This window comes from Jaculus jaculus, chromosome 5 (assembly GCF_020740685.1).
Source record: "Jaculus jaculus isolate mJacJac1 chromosome 5, mJacJac1.mat.Y.cur, whole genome shotgun sequence".
NCBI lineage: Eukaryota > Metazoa > Chordata > Mammalia > Rodentia > Dipodidae > Jaculus > Jaculus jaculus.
Window position 1 is genome coordinate 95,801,078 of NC_059106.1, and position 20,346 is coordinate 95,821,423.

Sequence of the window (20,346 nt, forward strand, 5' to 3'; positions counted from 1 at the left end):
GAGAAATGTTTAAAGGAACCTCATGTATAGAAAAGCCATAAAATATTTTAACACAATAAATATTAGTAACTAAATGAAAAACTTTTGCAATCTTCAAAGTTTCTCATTTTAAAAATATTTTACTTAGCCAGGCATGGTGGCACATGCCTTTAATCCCAGCACTTGGGGAAGATATAGGAGGATCACCATGAGTTTGAGGCCACCCTGAGACTATATAATGAATTCCAGGTCAACCTGGGCTAGGGTGAAACCCTACCTCAAAAAAAATTTTTTTTATTTACTTAGAATGAGAGAAAAAGGAAGGGAGATTGTGATGGTTAAGAGAAGGAGGGAAGAAGGGCAAGAGAGGGAAGGGGGGAGAGAGAAAGAGAGAATATGAATGGGCAAACCAGGGCCTCTAGCCAGTGCAAACACTCCAGATGCATGCACCACTTTGTGCATCTAGCTTTACATAGGTACTATAGAACTGAACCTGAGCTGTCAGGCTTTACAAGCAAGTGCCTTTAATCACTGAACCAGACCTCAGACCCCTTCAAACTTTCCTATGACGAACAGTCTAAGCAAGAAAATGTTTACATATTAGTGCACCAGGTATGGGATACACTTCAGTGTGCTTCTCTGACTTCTCTACCATCCTAAGAAAACAAGAGAATTCGGGGCTGGAGAGATGGCTTATCAGTTAAGCGCCTCCTGTGAAGCCTAAGTATCCCAGTTCAAGGCTCGATTCCCCAGGACCCACATAAGCCAGATGCACAAGGTGGCACATGCATCTAGTTTGTTTGCACTGGCTGGAGGTCCTGGAGCACCCATTCTCTATCTGCCTCTTTCTGTCTCTGTCTTTGCTCTCAAATAAAAATAAACAAGATAAAATTTAAAAAGGAAAATCCATTACAAAACATCTTCTAGTATCAAACCCCTTATTGATTTAATTACACCTGGGTTCCATCTCTGACCACACAAAAAAGGGGGATGACTTTACAAAAATTAGATGAAGTTTTTGGTAAGAAGACTGGGGAGATGGTTCTGTGGTTAAAGACTTGCAAGCCTCCCAACCTGAATTTGATTCCCCAGCACCCATATAAAAGCTGGACACAAAGCAGTGCAGGCATCTGTAATTGCAATGCACCTGTAGCAATGGGAGTCAAAACCAAATCCTGATCATGAGCCAGCTAGACTGGCCTATCTAGTGACAAAAACAAGGGAGACTCTGTTTCAAAGAAAAACACAGAACAGACTGGCAGCCTTCTCACACACACACATGCATACACAGACACACACACAAATAAGATAAAAAATTTATTACATGATAAAACATTAAATAAAGGAATGCTTCTCATGTTTGGAACATTGCTATAAATCCTGGAGTAACAAATATGCAAAGAAATACTGAAGAGATCTAAGATAATATACATAAATTTAAAGAATTTTAAAACTAGTGCTGGAGAGAGTGTTCAGTGTTTCAAGGTACTTGCTTGCAAAGTGTGCTGGCCCAGATTCAATTCCCCAGGACCCACATAAAGCCAAAAGACAAAACAAAACAAAACAACAAACAAAAAACTGGCACAGAAATCTGGCATTTTTGCAGTAACAAGAGGCTCCATGCGCATACACACATACAAATAAGAAAATAAAATTGGTTTTTTGTTTTTGTTTTCCGAAGTAGAGGCTCACACTAGCCCAGGCTGACCTGGAACTCATTCTGTAGTCTCAAGCTGGCCATGATCCTCCTACCTATGCCTCCTCAGTGCTGGGATTAAAGCATTACCACCACACCGCCTTGGTGGGATTCTGACCAGTTCCCTCTTTTCTGGAAGATCTTGGCCTCTCATGCTTCTCTGCCATGGTTAATAATAATTTACACACCTTGACTTCTCAGTTGAAATAGATTTTGCTGTGTTTCTGCTTACATCCCTCCTAAGGCTGCTTTGGTGTGGCTAGTAACCTGCCAACTAACCCAGATATCCTTTTTAATTTCTTAAAAATATTTAATTTACTTATTTGAGAGAGAAGAGAAAAGAACAAGAGAGAGGATGAGAATGTGTACACCAGGGCCTCTAGCCATTGCAAATGAACTCCAGACTTATGTGCTACCTTGTGCACCTCGCTTACATGGGTACTGGGGAATCAAAACTGGGTCCTTTGGCTTTGGAGGCAAGTACCTTAACCACTAAGCCATCTGTCCAGCCCTGGTTCACTTTTTTTTCTTTTCTTTCTTTCTTTTTTGTTTTTTAAGGTTTTTCAAGGTAGGATTTCACTCTAGTACAGGCTGACCTGGAAATCACTATGGAGACTCACGGTGGCCTCAAACTCACTGTGACCCTCCAACCTCTGCCTCCCATGTACGAGGATTAAAGGCATGCACCACCAGACCCAGCACCATGGTTCATTTCTTTAGCAGTCATATTGAATATCTACTTTAACTAGGTATTATGCCAGGCAAAGAATGATAGCCCTTACTCTAAGTTGCTCACAGAAAGATGAGGAAGACAGACAAATAATAAATCATATCATGGGATATGTATGTGCTCTGCTCAGTATTGAGAACAGGGTAGGTGCTTGGGAAACATCTAAGAATGACACTGGTTCCATCCTTGGACCACAGAGAAGGCTTTTGAGAGAGAGAGTATCTGAATTGAGGATTTATTTTTTCTTTTCTTTGCAGTGCTATGATGGGATCCAAATTATGCATGCATTGTTACAACTGAGCTACATTTATTTCTAATACCAGGTAACTTTCACTTTATTTTACTTGGAAGGGGTTTCCAAGGTAGGGTCTCAGTACAGCCCAAGCCGACCTAGAACTCACTCTGTAGTTCTAGGCTGGCCTTGAACAGTGATCTTACTACCTCTGCCTCAAAAAAATCAAGACAATGCAATCCCACCAAAATTATAAATCCATCAGAAATGACCTCCAGTGAGGCTGCTTTAGATGAAATGTCTGACAAAGATTTCAAAAAACTAATTATATCTATGTTCAAAGGATTCAAAGAAGAAAACAAACTCCGAAAGAAATCCAAAGAAAACACAGATAACAAAATTAGTGAAATAAGGAGGTCAATAAAAGACATAAGGAAATGCAAATAATGAAAATACACCAATCAGAAATACTAGATATAAAAAAAACAGCAAGTCAAACAGAAAACTCTGTAGAAAGTCTCACCAGTAGAATAGATCAAGAAGACAGAATATCTAAACTAGAAGACGAGGTGGCAGATTTGATACAGTCCAACCAAGAGAAAGACAAAGTAATTGGAAAGAAGACATTCAGAACACTATGAAGAGATCAAACAGAAGAATTCAGGGCACATAGATGGAGAAATAAGGACATTCCATGACAAAAGCAGTTTAAAGGAGTATTTGAAGACAAAACCAGTTCTACAGAAAATACTTGATAGGATCCTCCATGCTGAAGAAAAGGAAAAGCACACATATAAGGAACTGGAAAAAACAAGCAATACTCAAATACCAGTTAACACAAGAAAGCAAAGGTAGAACCAGAACCACAAAAGAAAAAAAAAAAAAAGGCAAACATAAATACACACCTTTCAATAATATCTCTTAATATCAATGGCCTCAATGGCCCCAACCAAAAGACATAGGTTTGCAGACTGGGTCAAAAAGCAGAATCCTACAATTTGTTGTCTCCAAGAACCTCACCTTTCTACAAGGGTCAGACATTATCTTAGGGAAAAAGGTTGGAAGATGGTGTTTCAAAAAAATAGGTCTAGAAAACAAGCAGGGGTTGCTATCCTAATATCTGACAAGGTAGGTAGACTTTAGTCCAACGTTAGTCAAGAAAGATAAGGAAGGTCATTTTATATTGATTAAAGGCACACTCCAACAGGAGGACATTACAATCCTAAACATATATGCACCTAACATGGGGGCTCCCAAATTTACTAAACACTATTAGAACTAAGGTCACAGATAACACCAAACACAGTGGTGGTGGGTGACTTTAACACCCCACTCTCATCAATTGACAGGTCATCCCAGGCAAAAAATAAACAGAGATGCCTCTGGACTAAATGAGGTCATAGAAGGAATGGACCTAACAGATATATACAGGACATTTCATCCAAAGGCAGCAGAATATACATTCTTTTCAGCAGCACACGGAACATTCTCTAAAATAGACCATGTATTAGGACACAAAGCAAATCTTAACAAATTCAGGAAAATTGAAATAATTCCTTGCATTCTATCAGACCACAATGGAATTAAACTACAAATCAGTAGCAAGAAAGGCTATAGAGCATACACAAAATCATGGACATTAAACAATACACTACTCAATGATGAATGGGTCAATGAAGAAATCAAGAAGGAAATCAAAAAATTTATAAAGTCAAACGATAATGAGAACACAACACAACAAAATCTCTGAGACACAAAGAAGGCAGTTCTAAGAGGTTAATTTATAGCCTTAAGTGCCTATATTAAGAAATTAGAAAGGTCGCAAGTAAACGACCTAATGCTTCACCTTACAGCCTTGGAAAAAGAAGAACAAGGCAAACCAAAAATCAGTAGACGGGAAGAAATAATAAAGATTAGGGCAGAAATAAATGAAATAGAAACAAAAATAAAAACAATCCAAAGAATTATTGAAAGAGTTGGTTCTTTGAAAGGATAAAGGAGATTGATAAACTGTTAGCAAATCTGACCAAAAGAAATAGAGAAGAGACACAAATTAATAAAATCAGAGATGAGAAAGGTAACATCACAACAGATCCCAGAGAAATTCAAAAAATCATAGGGACATACTATAAAAGCATATACTCCACAAAGTATGAAAATCTGAAAGAAATAGATGATTTCCTTGATTTATATGACCTACCTAAATTAAATCAAAATGAGATTAATCACTTAAATAGACCTATAACAAACATGGAAATCCGAACAGTTACCAATAATCTCCCAACTAAAAAAAGCCCAGGCCCAGATGGATTCACTGCTGAATTTTACCAGACCTTTAAGGAAGAGCTAACACCATTGCTTCTTAAGCTTTTCCCGGAAACAGAAAAAGAAGGAATTCTACCAAACTCCTTCTATGAGGCCAGCATCACCCTGATACCAAAACCAGGCAAAGATAGAACAAAAAAAGAAAATTACAGACCAATCTCCCTCATGAACATAGATGCAAAAATTCTCAACAAAATATTGGCAAACAAAATACAAGAGTATATCAAAAAGACCTGACCAAGTAGGCTTTATCCCAGAGATGCAGGGATGGTTTCAACATACGCAAATCTATAAATGTAATACATTATATAAACGGGTGGAAGGACAAAAATCACATGATCATCTCATTGGACGCAGAGAAAGCATTTGACAAAATCCAACATCTCTTCATGATAAAAGTCCTACAGAGACTGGGAATAGAAGGAACATATCTCAATATAATAAAAGCTATTTATGACAACCTTACAGCCACCATATTACTAAATGGGGAAAAACTGGAAGCTTTTCCACTAAACTCAGGAACAAGACAAGGGTGTCCACTGTCCCCACTTTTATTCAACATAGTTTTGGAAGTCTTAGCCATAGCAATAAGGCAAGAGACATACATAAAAGAGATACAAATTGGAAAGGAAGAGATCTAGTTATCATTATTTGCAGATGACATGATTCTATACATAAAGGACCCTAAAGACTCTACTAGGAAACTGTTAGAGCTGATCAAAACCTATAGCCATGTAGAAGGATACAAAATAAATACACAGAAGTCAGTAGCCTTCATATATGCTAACAACAAACACACAGAGGATGAAATCAGAGAATCACTCCCATTCACAATTGCATCCAAAAACATAAAATACCTGGGAATAAACCTAACCAAGGAAGTAAAGAATCTCTACAATGAGAACTTTAAAACACTCAAGCAAGAAATTGCAGAAGACACTACAAAGTGGAGAAACATCCTTGTTCCTGGATTGAAAGAATCAATATTGTGAAAATGGCAATCTTACCAAAAGCAATTTACACATTTAATGCAATCCCTATCAAAATTCCAAAAGCATTCTTCATGGAAATAGAAAAAACAATCCAAAAATTCATTTGTAATCACAAAAAACCTCGAATATATAAAATAATACTGAGCAACAAAAATAAGGCTGGTGGTATCACCATACCTGATTTTAACCTATACTACAGAGTCGTAGTAACAAAAGCAGCGTGTTACTGGTCAAAAACAGACATGTAGATCCGTGGAACAGAATAGAGGACCCAGATGTAAGCCCAAGTAGCTATAGCCACCTGATATTAGATAAAAATGCCAAAAATACTCATTGGAGAAGAGACAGCCTCTTCAGCAAATGGTGTTGGCAAAACTGGATATATATCTGCAGAAGGATGAAAATAGATTCTTCTCTTTCGTCATGCACAAGAACTAAGTCCAAATGGATTAAAGACCTTAACATCAGACCTGATACTCTGAAACTGCTAGAGGAAAAAGTAGGGGAAACCCTTCAACATATTGGTCTTGGCAAAGACTTTCTGAATACAACCCCAATTGCTCAGGAAATAAAACCACAGATTAATCATTGGGACTTCATGGAATTACAAAGATTTTGCACTGCAAACAACACAGTGAAAAAAGCAAAGAGGCAACCTACAGAATGGGAAAAAATCTTCGCCAGCTATATATCTGATAGAGGATTAATATCTAGGATACACAAAGAACTCAAAAAGTTAAATAATAAGGAATCAAACAAGCCAATCAAAAAATGGGCTATGGAGCTAAACAGAGCATTCTCAAAGGAAGAAATATGAATGGCATATAAGCATCTAAAAAAAATGTTCTACGTCACTAGTCATCAGGGAAATGCAGATTAAAACTACATTGAGATTCCATCTCACTCCTGTCAGATTGGCCACCATCATGAAAACAAATGATCATAAATGTTGGCAGGGATGTGGAAAAAAAGGAACCCTTCTACACTGCTGGTGGGAATGCAATCTGGTCCAGCCATTGTGGAAATCAGTGTGGAGGTTCCTAAAACAGCTAAAGATTGATGTACCATATGACCCAGCTATAGCACTCCTAGACACATATCCGAAGGCCTCATCTCATTTCCTTAGAAGTAAGTGCTCAACCATGTTTATTGCTGCTCAATTCACAATAGCTGGGAAATGGAACCAGCCTAGATGTCCATCAACTGATGAGTGGATAATGAAGATGTGGCACATTTATACAATGGAGTTCTACTCAGCGGTAAAGAAAAATGAAGTTATGAAATTTGCAGAAAAATGGATGGACCTGGAAAGGATTATACTAAGTGAGGTAACCCAGGCCCAGAAAGCCAAGCGTCACATGTTCTCTCTCATATGTGATCCCAGCTACAGATGATTGGGCTTCTGTGTGAGAAGGAAAGTACTTAGTAGCAGAGGCCAGTAAGTTAACAAGGAGACATAAAGTGAAGAGAAAGGAAGGGAGGAGGGTGCTTAATAGGTTGATATTTTATATATGTAAGTAGAATGATTGAGATGAGGAGGTAATATGATAGAGAATGGAATGTCAAAGGGGAAAGTGTGGGGGGGAGGGAAGGAATTACCATGGGATATTTTTTTATACTCATGGAAAATGCTAATAAAAATTAAAAAAAAAAAAAGAATTCAGGGCATAATAGAAGAATTTCACTCCAAAGGCATAACAAGTATTTTCAACAAAAATCATAGAAGAAAACTTCCCCCAAGAGGGAAAGTGAGGGCAGGAGAGATGGCTTAGCAGTAAAGTGCTTGCCTGTGAAACCTAAGGACCCCAGGGCAAGACTCGATTACCCAGAACCCACATCAGCCAGATGCACAAGGGGCCCACGTGTCTAGAGTTTTTTTGCAGTGGCTGGAGTTCCTGGCATGCCCGTTTGTGCACGAGTGCCCTTCCCCCTCCTCTCTCTCTCTACCTCTTTCTCTCTGTCGCTCTCAATTAAATAAATAAAAAATAAGCAACAAACAAAATTTTTTTAAAAAAGAGGGAAAGTGATGCCAATGCAGATACAGGAAGCCTATAAAATGTCAAACAGACAAAATCAGGAAACAATCTCTCACGGTCATATTATAATTAAACTACAAACCACACAAACCAAAGAAAATATATTGAAAGCAGTTAAAGAGAAAAATCAAGTCATATACAAAGTCAAACCCATCAGGATCACAGTAAATTACCCAACATAAACTTTAAAAGTCAGAAGGAAATCAAAGGAATCAAAGAAGACACAGGAAACCAATTTAATGAAATAAGGAGGTCAATACCAGACATATAATAAGGAAATGGAGATAACAAAGAAAAACCAGTTAGAAATAACAGCAATCAAGAACACAGTCAGTGAAATTAAAAACTCTATAGAAAATCTCATCAGTAGAATGGATGAAGGAGAGGACAGAATATCTAAACTAGAAGACCAGGTCAAACAAAAAGAAAGACAAGCTAATAGGAAAATATGAATAAAATTTCAAGATATTCAGGACACTATAAAAAAATCAAACATAAGAATTCAGGGTGTAGTGGAAGGAGAAGAATTTTACTCCAAAGGCACAGTAGGCGTTCTCAACAAAATCATAGAAAACTTCCCCCAAATTGGGAAAGATATGCTAATGCAGATACAGGACACCTTTAGAACATCAAACAGACCAAACTTAAAAAGAACCTCTCCTTGCCATATTATAATTAAACTATAATTATAATTAATACAAACCAAAGAAAATATATTGAAAGCAGTTAGAAAGAAAAATCAAGTCATATACAAAGGCGTGCCCACCAGGATCACAGCAGATTACTCAACACAAACTCTAGAAACCAGAAGGGCTTGGAGTGATATATTCCAACTTGTGAAAGATAACACTGTCAACCAAGGTTACTTCATCCTGCAAAGCTATCCATTCAAATAGATGGAGAAATAAGGATATTCCACAACAAAAGCAGGCTAAAGAAATATTTGAAGAGCTTCCTGAGGGGCACAGAGACTCCATGGAAGGGGACAGCAGCAGCAAGATGGCTGTGTCCACACCACCCTGCCCACCTCTTCCTGGTCACCACCGGGATCCTCTGGTTGGCGAGTGTTAGTTGCAAGCCAGCTGCCTGTTGGTCGGCCCTGCTTCCTGTTGCCAAAGCAACCAGCTCGAGGGTTGGGTCACATCAGGCTTCCTCAACCCTCACACCCCACCCAGCCAGCCAGCCAGCCAGCCAGCTGGTCACTGCCTCCACGTGGCCCTGGGGCCATGGACGACATGAAGCTGGAGTTCCCCTCGCTCCCACAGTGCAAAGACAACGCTGAGGATGTACTCTATGAGATGAGAGATGCAAGAAATTTTACCTGGATTGTTCTTGGGTTCATATTCTTCTGCTATAAAAAGCAAGCTACCTATACTCCAGAAACATGGGATTACTTATACAATTTGCATATGACAAATATCAAAGCAAACCTTATTAAACCAAACTTTCAACAATTATTTAGATATTTAGAATTGAATATTGCAGATAATCCAGTTGAAATATATTTTTTCCCTATGACTAAAGAATTTATTGATGGAAGCTTGCAAAATGGAGGAAAAGTTCTTATCCATGGAAATGCAAGTATTTCCAGAAGTGTTGCCTTTGTTATTGCATACATTATGGAAACATTTGGGATGAAATAGAGAGATGCATTTACTTATGTCCAAGAAAGAAGATTTTGTATTAATCCTATTGCTGGATTTGTCCACCAACTTAAGGAATATAAAGCCATCTACTTAGCAAAATTAACAATACAGATGATGTTGCCACTCCACCTGGAAAGGTCCTTATCTGTTCATTCTGGTACCACAGGAAGTTTGAAAAAAACACATGAAGATGATGATGATTTTGGAAATATGCAAGTGGCAACTGCACAGAATGGCTGACCTTCAAGGAATATTATAGAGGGTGTGAATTTCTTTTTGGAAAGGAGAAAAATCCTAGAGATATTAATGTAAAATGGCAAAAAACCACAAGTAGTTTCTTTCTAGTCATGTTGCTTCCAGACATTTCTGTACAATTTGTTGGGCAACATTGTAAGAAGATGTTGCTGGACTTCTTACAATAGATAGCACTGATGGCCTGACTTTAAAAAAAAATAATAGTTTTATTATAAACAAAGAATTTTGGACTTGCAAAGAGGTATTATTGCGATAATGCACTTTTCATACTTGAAATTTATTTGTATGGTATAAAGCTATTACCTTAAACAAAGTGCAAGTCAGGGGGGATTTGTTTATAAATTTTGGGTAATTTATAACAGAAGAATTTCCTAAGGTTTGCTAAAAATTCATCTTGTGCTCTGCATATTAATTACATTTTAAAAACAACTTTATAGTTCAATTTTATGATGGAACCTTTTACATAAACATAAAATATAGGACTCTGCTACATTTTTAGTATGATTTATTAACTTAATTAACAATTTTTAAAACTTATTGGTGGGCTGGAGAGATGGCTGAGTGGTTAAGCGCTTGCCTGTGAAGCCTAAGGACCCCGGTTCGAGGCTCGGTTCCCCAGGTCCCATGATAGCCAGATGCACAAGGGGGCGCACGCGTCTGGAGCTCATTTGCAGAGGCTGGAAGCCCTGGCGCGCCCATTCTCTCTCTCTCCCTCTACCTGTCTTTCTCTCTTTGTCTGTCGCTCTCAAATAAATAAATAAAAAATGAACAAAAAAATTTTTAAAAAATACTTATTGGTACCTTAATATCTTTAAAGCATGACATTAGCCAACTCTCCTAATTTTACTAAATCCAACTAATCCAATTAATATTTCTTAATTTATAAGAGAAAAAAAGTTTAATGATCAGAGAAAATGGCTATACTTTGTAGTACTAAATGCTTAAAGTAAGGATAGTGCTATATTTCTCACTTTTTAAAAGACAAATATGTTGTGGGCTGGAGAGATGGCTTAGCGATTAAGCGCTTGCCTGTGAAGCCTAAGGACCCTGGTTCAAGGCTCGGTTCCCCAGGTCCCACGTTAGCCAGATGCACAAGGGGGCGCACGCGTCTGGAGTTCGTTTGCAGAGGCTGGAAGCCCTGGCGCGCCCATTCTCTCTCTCTCCCTCTATCTGTCTTTCTCTCTGTGTCTGTCGCTCTCAAATAAATAAATAAATAATTTTTTAAAAAAAGACAAATATGTTGCTTTGAGAGTTGCCTGATGCTTTTTAGCATTAGTCCAAAATGTTTCTAAATAAGATAACCAGTGTAGCACTTTTTTTTTCCAGAATGAAGTCCCCCACAAAAGAAAAGTGCCTTGCATGGTTAATAAATGAATTAAATCCTCATGACCTGTAAATGAATATATAGAACACCAAGTTAACATTTTTTTTCTGTAATTTGTTTTGTTTTTTAACCATAAATTTAAAGTGAAAGTTTAAAGTGAATGTGTGAGGCTTGAAGAAACATTACTAAGTTATTTGGAATATGGAACATTTACTTCCTTTGTCTTCATGATTCTGTGAGGTTGTTCCAGCTCAGATAGATGTTGTTTGGAGATGCATTTATTGGCAAAGCAATGTGTGCATAGCTTTATCATATCAATCAGTTCTTTAATCCAAATTTCCCACACAATTTGCATTAGCAAAGTTACTTTATGGGTCTTTAGTTTTCCATGTTTTTATTTATATACATACATATGTGTGTGTTGTAAGAAAAACATTTTTACTATTTTAAGTATGATATGAGGGAAGACAGGAGAGTGTTTTTAACTTTTTGTATTGATGACTTTAGGGGAGCACAAACATAATTCCTTTGTATTTTACTTTTCTCAGTCCTCTCTTGAGGTGCTTTTACTGATGGGAATGATATCCATATATTTCCTTAATACCAAGAGGCACTATGCAAAGTAACTTGTTACATCATGTAACTTGCTTTGCTTTCCTCCTTATGATGCAAAGCACAGGAAAAGCTCTTCAACCTGGCATACTGGGAGAGTAAAAATGAGTATTAAGAGTTGATTCTTGTTGGCTCATGTGGTAGTCCTCTTCTGATTTCCCATCCCTTTTCCTATCTTACCCTAAATACAGCAATGTTAATCCCATTGTTAGCTAGTACTTAGTTGTATGATTAGGACATTGGTGTTATAATTTAGTGGAGTCAATATTGCATTGAGTGTTCAAAAGCTCTAGATGGTAAAGAACTTACCAGATAGCACAGCTTTTCTATATATACATCACTATCAGGTCAGCAAAGATCTCTTATAGTCACATCATAATCTGTGATACTTCTTTAAGCAGAAATTCTGCTTAAAATAATGTTCATAAAAGAAAATTCAAATTTTAAAAATATGAGGTACTTGTTTTTTTTTTTTTGTTTTGTTTTGTTTTTTGGTAGGGTTTCACTGTAGCTCAGGCTGACCTGGAATTATTTGTGGATTTTTTTTTGTTAGTTTCATAAAAATACATATTCTCACTAATGTTCTTACCAAAAATACAGATTAGGTTATTGATAGCAATTTGTAACTGGTAATTTTCCACTTTTTCTAATGACTATCATTTTTAGGTTCTCACTTAAAGTGCATGTCCAGCTCTAGACACTGAAGACAGTCTCACACTAGGGACTGCCTTCATTTTCAGTACACTACTGCTGTGGACAAAACATGAGGTGTATTATCACAAGTTTGTTTCTTCTTGGATCTGCTTTCTGTTGAAGTAGTTCTTCCTGTTTACTCTATTTGGCCCCATTTCTATTACTCTTATTTCCAGTAATGTTTTGTGATAGTTGTGATAAACATGACCAATCATGATTTATTTTCTAGAGGATTTGAATGGCATGAGAAACCACCCAGTTTTAACATAAATATGAAATCTAGATACAAAATTTAAAGTGAAATTGTGCTAAAACAGGGAACCTCTTTACTGTCCACTTTGAAAATATGAAACATACTGAAAATATTCAAGATGGAATGGCAGTATTAATCTAATTTTAGCTAATTGGTTCATTTTAACTTCAGATCTGTTAGATGTATAGACAATAGTTAACTTCGCAGATTTGACTTTACCCTATGGTGGAAATGGTAAAAGTGTGATAGCTTTTGATACTAACTTTTAACCTTACCTAACTTCTAGAGCAGACTGTTCATTTTAGAGGGATTTTGTGCTTAATATGTGTTTAGAAGTAATGTAACAAAATGTTAAGCATGTCCTTTATAAGAAAATATAAGGTATCCTAACTGTCTAATTACCATGGTAATTCAAGTGAATCAGAAATCATTAACTAAAATCTTGAATTATAAAGTTGAGATGTGTGTATTAGGATCTCAACTTGGTGTAAAGTAAACGAGCAGTTACCTGCCGAATTTTTTTTTAAATAACTGTTTTAATCTGTAATTCCATAACAAACATAACTTCATTTCAGTATTTACATTATCTTTGTCTGTAAAAGAACATTCCAGTAAAGAAATGATAGCTTAGAATTACCTGTTTTAAAATTTTTTTAGGTAGGGTTTCACTCTAGTTCAGGCTGACCTGGAATTTACTATGTAGTCTCAGGGTGGCCTCGAACTCACAGTGATCCTCCTACCTCTGCCTCCTGATTGCTGGGATTAAAGGCTTGTGCCACCATGCCTGGATCCTGTTTATTTATTTAATTATTTATTTATTTATTTTAGAGAAATAAGGTTCCAGGGTCTTGAATGCTAGATTTTCCTTGTCTTTTCCCATCCATGGCAGCTTAAGAAAAAAAAAATCACTCAAAATTTTGAGGTTTACATGTTAAACTCTCTCACAGGCAGCTGCTGTACCTCATGGTTCAAAGTGTATTCTATGAATCAGTAACATAAATGCTAATAAAAATTTTAAAAAACGAAACAAAAAAGAATCAAATGAACTCAGCATGGTTAAATCATGCCTTTAATCTCAGCACCTGGGAGACAGAGGTAAGAAGATTGCCATGAGTTCAAGGCCACCTGAGACTACATAGTGAGTTCCAGATCAGTCTGGGCTACAGTGAGACCCTACCTTGAAAAAGAAAAAATCAAATGACAGCAAATGCTGGCAATGATATGGGGTCAGAGGAACCCTAATTCACTATTGGTGGGAGTGTAAACTGGTAACTGATATAGTTACTATGGAAATCTGCATGGAGGTTTCTTAAAAACCTAAAATCAAATCTACCCTATGACCCAGCTATTCCACTCCTGGCCACATACCCTAAGGACTCTACACTTTACCGTAGATATTTGCTCAGCCATGTTTGTTGCTGCTCCGTTCACAATAGCTAGGAAACGGAATCAGCCTAGATGCCCAATAACTGGTGAATGGATCATGAAGACGTGATGCATATACACACAATGAAGTTGTATTCAACTGTAAAGAAAAGAAAAAAGAGCAACACAAATACTAACACCACAACAACTACTAAAGACAAACAGGAAAACCCACACACCATGCGATGCTACAGTTGAAGAACAGTTGAGTGGCTCAGCATTTAAGTAGCATGAATAAGGCCCTAAATTTGATATTAAGAGCTTGAAGATTTAAAGCTAAAAAAAAAATTATTTTTGTTTCTGGTTTTTGGTTTTTTTTTTTTTTGGAGGCAGGGTTTTACTCTAGTCCAGGCTGAACTAGAATTCATTATGTATGCTCAGGGTGGCCTTGAACTCACAGTGATCTTCCTACTTCTGCCCCCTGATTGCTGAGATTAAAGGTGTGTACCAATACACCCAGCAAGCTAAAGAACTTTTAAAAAGAACATAAGAGGGCTAGAGAGATGGCTTAGCAGTTAAGGCACTTACCTACAAAGTATAAGGACCCATGTTTGACTCTCCAGATCCCACATAAGCCAGATGCACAAAGATGAGGCAAGCACAAGTCCACTAGGTGGCTCAAGTATCTAGAGTTCAAATGCAGTGGCTGAGGCTCTCACACACCAATTCCCTCTCTCTCTCCCCCACTCTCTCTAAAAAATATAGAATTTAAGATTGTATCTATAACTACTTTTATACTAATCAACGTTGTTTTATATAGTTAAAAATGCTTTGAATGACAGGAATCCTTTCAACTGAAAGTACCAGGACTGGGCAAAACATTTTAAGTTAAAAGTCTTTCCAAAAACATGTTAACAAAGGACAGGAAAATGCAGGGAGTCAGAACGTTTGGAGAGTAACACCAGGCTGTTATTTTCTCATTATGAACTCTGAGAACTCAGTTTCTCCACCCATTCATGAACTAAAAGGGAAAGACTAAATAAGGTTTATTTTGGGTATCTGACAGTTTCTAGCTGTGCTGTGGAAGGACGCAGCTGCTCTAAGGAATGTCATGAAGGTATAGTTGTATTATCCAGACCAGGAGCACTACATCACCTTCTCTTTAGCTCACCTGCCACACGTCCATCTCCAACTTTTTTTTTTTATTTTTTAATTTTTTAAATTATTTATTTATTTATTTGAGAGCGACAGACACAGGGAGAAAGACAGATAGAGGGAGAGAGATAGAATGGGCACGCCAGGACTTCCAGCCTCTGCAAACGAACTCCAGACGTGTGCGCCCCCTTGTGCATCTGGCTAACGTGGGACCTGGGGAACTGAGCCTCGAACCGGGGTCCTTAGGCTTCACAGGCAAGCGCTTAACCGCTAAGCCATCTCTCCAGCCCCAACTTTTTATTTTTATTGTTTTTTCAAGACAGGATCTCACTGTAGCCCAAGCTAGCCTGGGATTCACTCTTTATCCCCAGGCGAACCTTCAACTCAAGGCAAACCCTCCACCTCATGACAAAAGTCATAGTCAAATATAGTTTTTGTAAGCACGAGTAACTATGGCAACCATGAAGAGTCAAGCTAGGAGGAAGGCATGGAGAGGGATCAAAAGAGGTGGCAAAAGCTAGGCTCCTAACCCAGCTCATGTTATCACCAACATGCCAATGCCAAGTTGTTCTGAAAATAGTTGTCACCATTCCCAGGATACAATGATAATTATTCAAGTAAAAGAAAAATTTTTGGGAAGAAAGAATATGTGCTCACTCAAAAAAAGACATGTAGATCAGTGGAACAGAATAGAGGACCCAGAAGTAAGCCCAGGTAGCAATAGCCACCTGATATTCGATAAAAATGCCAAAAATACTCATTGGAGAAAAGACAGCCTCTTCAGCAAATGGTGTTTTGAAAACTGGATATATATCTGCAGAAGGATGAAAATAGATTCTTCTCTCTTGCCATGCACAAGAATTAAGTCCAAATGGATTAAAGACCTTAACATCAGACCGGAAACTCTGAAACTGCTAGAGGAAAAAGTAGGGGAAACCCTTCAACATATTGGTCTTGGCAAAGACTTTCTGAATACAACCCCAACTGCTCAGGCAATAAAACCACAGATTAACCACTGGGACCTGATGAAATTACAAAGATTTTGCACCGCAAAGGACACAGTGAAAAAAGCAAAGAGGCAACCTACAGAATGAGAAAAAATCTTCGCCAGCTATATATCTGATAAAGAATTAATATCTAGGATATACAAAGAACTCAAAAAGTTAAATAATAAGGAATCAAACAAGCCAATCAAAAAATGGGCTATGGAGCTAAATACTGAGTTCTCAAAGGAAGAAATAAGAATGGCATATAAGCATCTAAAAAAATGCTCTAAGTCACTAGTCATCAGGGAAATGCAGATTAAAACTACATTGAGATTCCATCTCACTCCTGTCAGATTGGCCACCATCATGAAAACAAATGATCATAAATGTTGGCGGGGATGTGGAAAAAGAGGAACCCTTCTACACTGCTGGTGGGAATGCAATCTGGTCCAGCCATTGTGGAAATCAGTGTGGAGGTTCCTAAAACAGCTAAAGATTGATGTACCATATGACCCAGCTATAGCACTCCTAGGCACATATCCGAAGGCCTCATCTCATTTCCTTAGAAGTAAGTGCTCAACCATGTTTATTGCTGCTCAATTCACAATAGCTGGGAAATGGAACCAGCCTAGATGTCCATCAACTGATGAGTGGATAATGAAGATGTGGCACATTTATACAATGGAGTTCTACTCAGCGGTAAAGAAAAATGAAGTTATGAAATTTGCAGAAAAATGGATGGACCTGGAAAGGATTATACTAAGTGAGGTAACCCACCCAGGTCCAGAAAGCCAAGCGCCACATGTTCTCCCTCATATGTGGATCCTAGGTACAGATGATTGGGTTTTGCGTGAGAAGGAAAATACTTAGTAGCAGAGGCCAGTAAGTTAAAAAGGAGATATAAAGGGAAGAGAAAGGAAGGGAGAAGGGTACTTAATAGGTTGGTATTGTATATATGTAAGTACAATGATTGAGATAGGGAGGTAATATGATAGAGAATGGAATGTCAAAGGGGAAAGTGGGGGGGGAGGTTATTACCATGGGATTCTTTTTATAATCATGGAAAATGTTAATAAAAATTAAATAAAATAATAAAGTAAAATAAAATAAAAAGAATATGTGCTCACTGAGCATGTGCTGTGTACACAGCACCAGCACTCACAGTGCCCACGAACTCCCTGTCTTCCCCTCTCTCTATTACCACCTGGCCATGCTAACCCTGAGACCCCATGGTAACAGAGGACAAGTGGGCTAAGGGGAGGGAAGGCCACCTCCACCCCCAGCCCACACATCTGTCTACCACCCATGGACTCCCTTGCAAGGCAGTTCTTCTCCCCACCCCCATAACACCCACACTCTTTCAGCTCTCCTGATCCATGTGCATGCAACACCCCCTCACCATCTTAAAAAATACGTATTTAAAAAAATACATATATTTAAATTTATTTATAAGCAGAGTGACAGAAAGATATAGAGACAGAAAAGAAATGGTCTGGCAGAACCTCTAGCCCAGCAAACAAACTCCAGATACATGTGCCACTTTGCGTATATGGCTTTATGTGGGTACGAGGGATTGAACCTGGGGCAGCAGGCTTTGCAAGCAATTGCCCTTAACTGCTGAGCCATCATCCCAGCCCCAACACCTACCCCCTTTTAACACACTCTGTATCCCTCCTCCTATCTCTCTTTTTCCCCAATCCCACTCCTACCATTACAAAAAGATACCAGAAACTGCCCTCCTGGTCTTCCACTCTGAATCTGAATCTACCACTAAGTGCCTACACCCTCAGGTATGTTTTTTATAAAGATCAATACACAAAGTAAATAGCTCTTTCTTAAGTTGAATCACACACCTAATTAATAGCTCTCAATGTGGAGAAAAATACTACTTGACTCTAATAATGTGGAACTTTAAAAAGTAAAGATTTGGGGCTGGAGAGATGGCTTAGTGGTTAAACGCTTGCCTGTGAAGCCTAAGGACCCTGGTTCGAGGCTCGATTCTCCAGGACACACATTAGCCAGATGCACAAGGGGGCGCACGTGTCTGGAATTTGTTTGCAGCAGCTGGAGGCCCTGGCACACCCCCCCTTCTCTCTGTGGCTTTCAAATAAATAAAAAATAAAAATAAAAAAGTAAAGTTTTAATCCATAATACATACATTTAAGAGAATTTTAAAACATGTTTCACAAGGATTCACTACTCACCTAAGGCAGGGTATCCTAGGTAAAATCGATCTGCTCCCAACCATCCCAGAAAGAGAGATAATGCGACAGCCACTTTGTATGAATAGCCATTTCTGCAAAGAATTATAACATAAGCATCATAATAATGTATTTCTGACATATGAACACTTTATGAAACAAACCTATAAGTTGCTACTTATTTATTTGGCTCATTCAATCATACATTCATCCCATTAATCCTTTTTGGATGCCTAGTGACACCTTCTAACCTTATGGAACAAACTAATGAAAATAAGCAGCAATGACCCCTGTCCTTGAAGGGATTACATTTTAGTGACAGTAAGCCAAAACACAAGTATTTAAAAAGTAAATCAGCCTGGGCATGGTATGGTGGCACATGCCTTTAATCCCAGCACTCAGGAGGCAGAGGTAGGAGGATTGCCATGAGTTCGAGACCACCCTGAGACTCCACAGTGAATTCCAGGTCAGCCTGGGCTAGAGTGAGACCCTACCTCGAAAAAAAAAATTAAAATAAATGAAAAAGAAAATTTTTCAAAAAAAGAAAGTCATAGATGCTATTTAAAAACAGTAACAATAAAAAAGAATTCCAGGGTATATAGAGAATATAGAATATAACGGCTATTTACATGGGGTTATGAGAGAGAGAGAGAGACCTGAGGGAATAAATGAGTTCAGCCAGTCCAGGCTCTGAGGAAGGAGTGTCCTCAGCACAGAAAACAGCAGCATGGCTTTGTGGGTGAGGTCTGGTAAGGTGGCAGGTATAGCCAGGGCAGAATAAACAAGGGAGAGACTAGTGGGAGACTACAAGCCTGGAAGAAGCAATATTTGTATACTACCACAAATACTCTGATAAATGTTTCTGAGAGAGAAAGGGGAAGCTACTAGTGCAAGATTTTAAGATGCAGTGTGATCCGGTTAGTTACTCGTTACTCTGGCTGTTGTGCTAAAAATAAACAGTAGGTGAGTATTTGTCAATAACTGTCACAATAATAGAACAAACTACCCCTAAACCCTATATTGCTACGATTTAACAAACTTGTTTCTTTAAAAAAAAAAAAAAAGACTAGTGATTTAATTTTGGAGACAAGCAAAGGTATACTAACTAAAGAATTCTCATTCCAGTTTAATACTAGAAGTCAAGAAAAGAAAGTATTTTAAAAGGACATAGCCAATGTCATAGAAAGATCAAAATATACACTATGAATAGCATTTGAGAGTAACAAAGACTACTGGTGAATTTTAGCATAGCTAAATGGCCATATTGCATTAAAAGAAAACTTCCTAATAGCTAAGTATTATAGAAATATTTTTTTCAAAAAGTTTGACTAAAGAGGCTACATCTACCATTATGGATCCAAGTACCCAATACTCATGTAAAACCAGATGCACAAAGTGACACATGCGTCTAGTGTTTATTTGCAGTGGCAAAGAGGCTCTGGCATACTCATTCTCATTCATTCTCTCGCCTTGCAAATAAATAATAAACAAACATTTTAGAGTTTGCTAGGGAGGGAAATGAAATTTACAAGGCAATTACCATGAGCCAGCCATGGTGGTCCTCACTTTTTTTTTTTTCTTTTTTTTTTTTTGGTTTTTTGAGGTAGGGTTTCACTCTAGCCCAGGCTGACCTGGAATTCACTAAGGAGTCTCAGGGTGGCCTCGAACTCACAGTGATCCTCCTACCTCTGCCTCCCAAGTGTTGGGATTAAAGGCGTGCGCCACCACGCCCGGCTGGTCCTCACTTTTAATCCCAGCACTTGGGAGGTAACAGCCTGGGACTAGTGAGTTCCAGGTCAGCCTGAGCTACAGTGAGACCATACTTGGAAAAAAGAAAAAAAGAAAAAAAAAATGTTTGGGACTGAA

General features: G+C 38.0%; 1 protein-coding gene and 1 pseudogene across 2 annotated transcripts in view; one reads left to right on the plus strand and one right to left on the minus strand.

Annotated features, from left to right (window-relative positions):
• The window catches only part of Tm2d1 (TM2 domain containing 1), a 47,176-nt gene that overhangs the window by 13,645 nt on the left and 13,185 nt on the right, over positions 1-20,346 (minus strand). For both annotated transcript variants that reach the window (XM_004663197.2, XM_045150092.1), the window contains exon 4: positions 18,484-18,575. In XM_004663197.2, coding sequence (XP_004663254.1) covers positions 18,484-18,575 — 92 coding nt within the window. The remainder of the gene's footprint in view (positions 1-18,483; positions 18,576-20,346) is intronic.
• LOC101616052 lies at positions 9,217-9,876 on the plus strand (annotated as a pseudogene).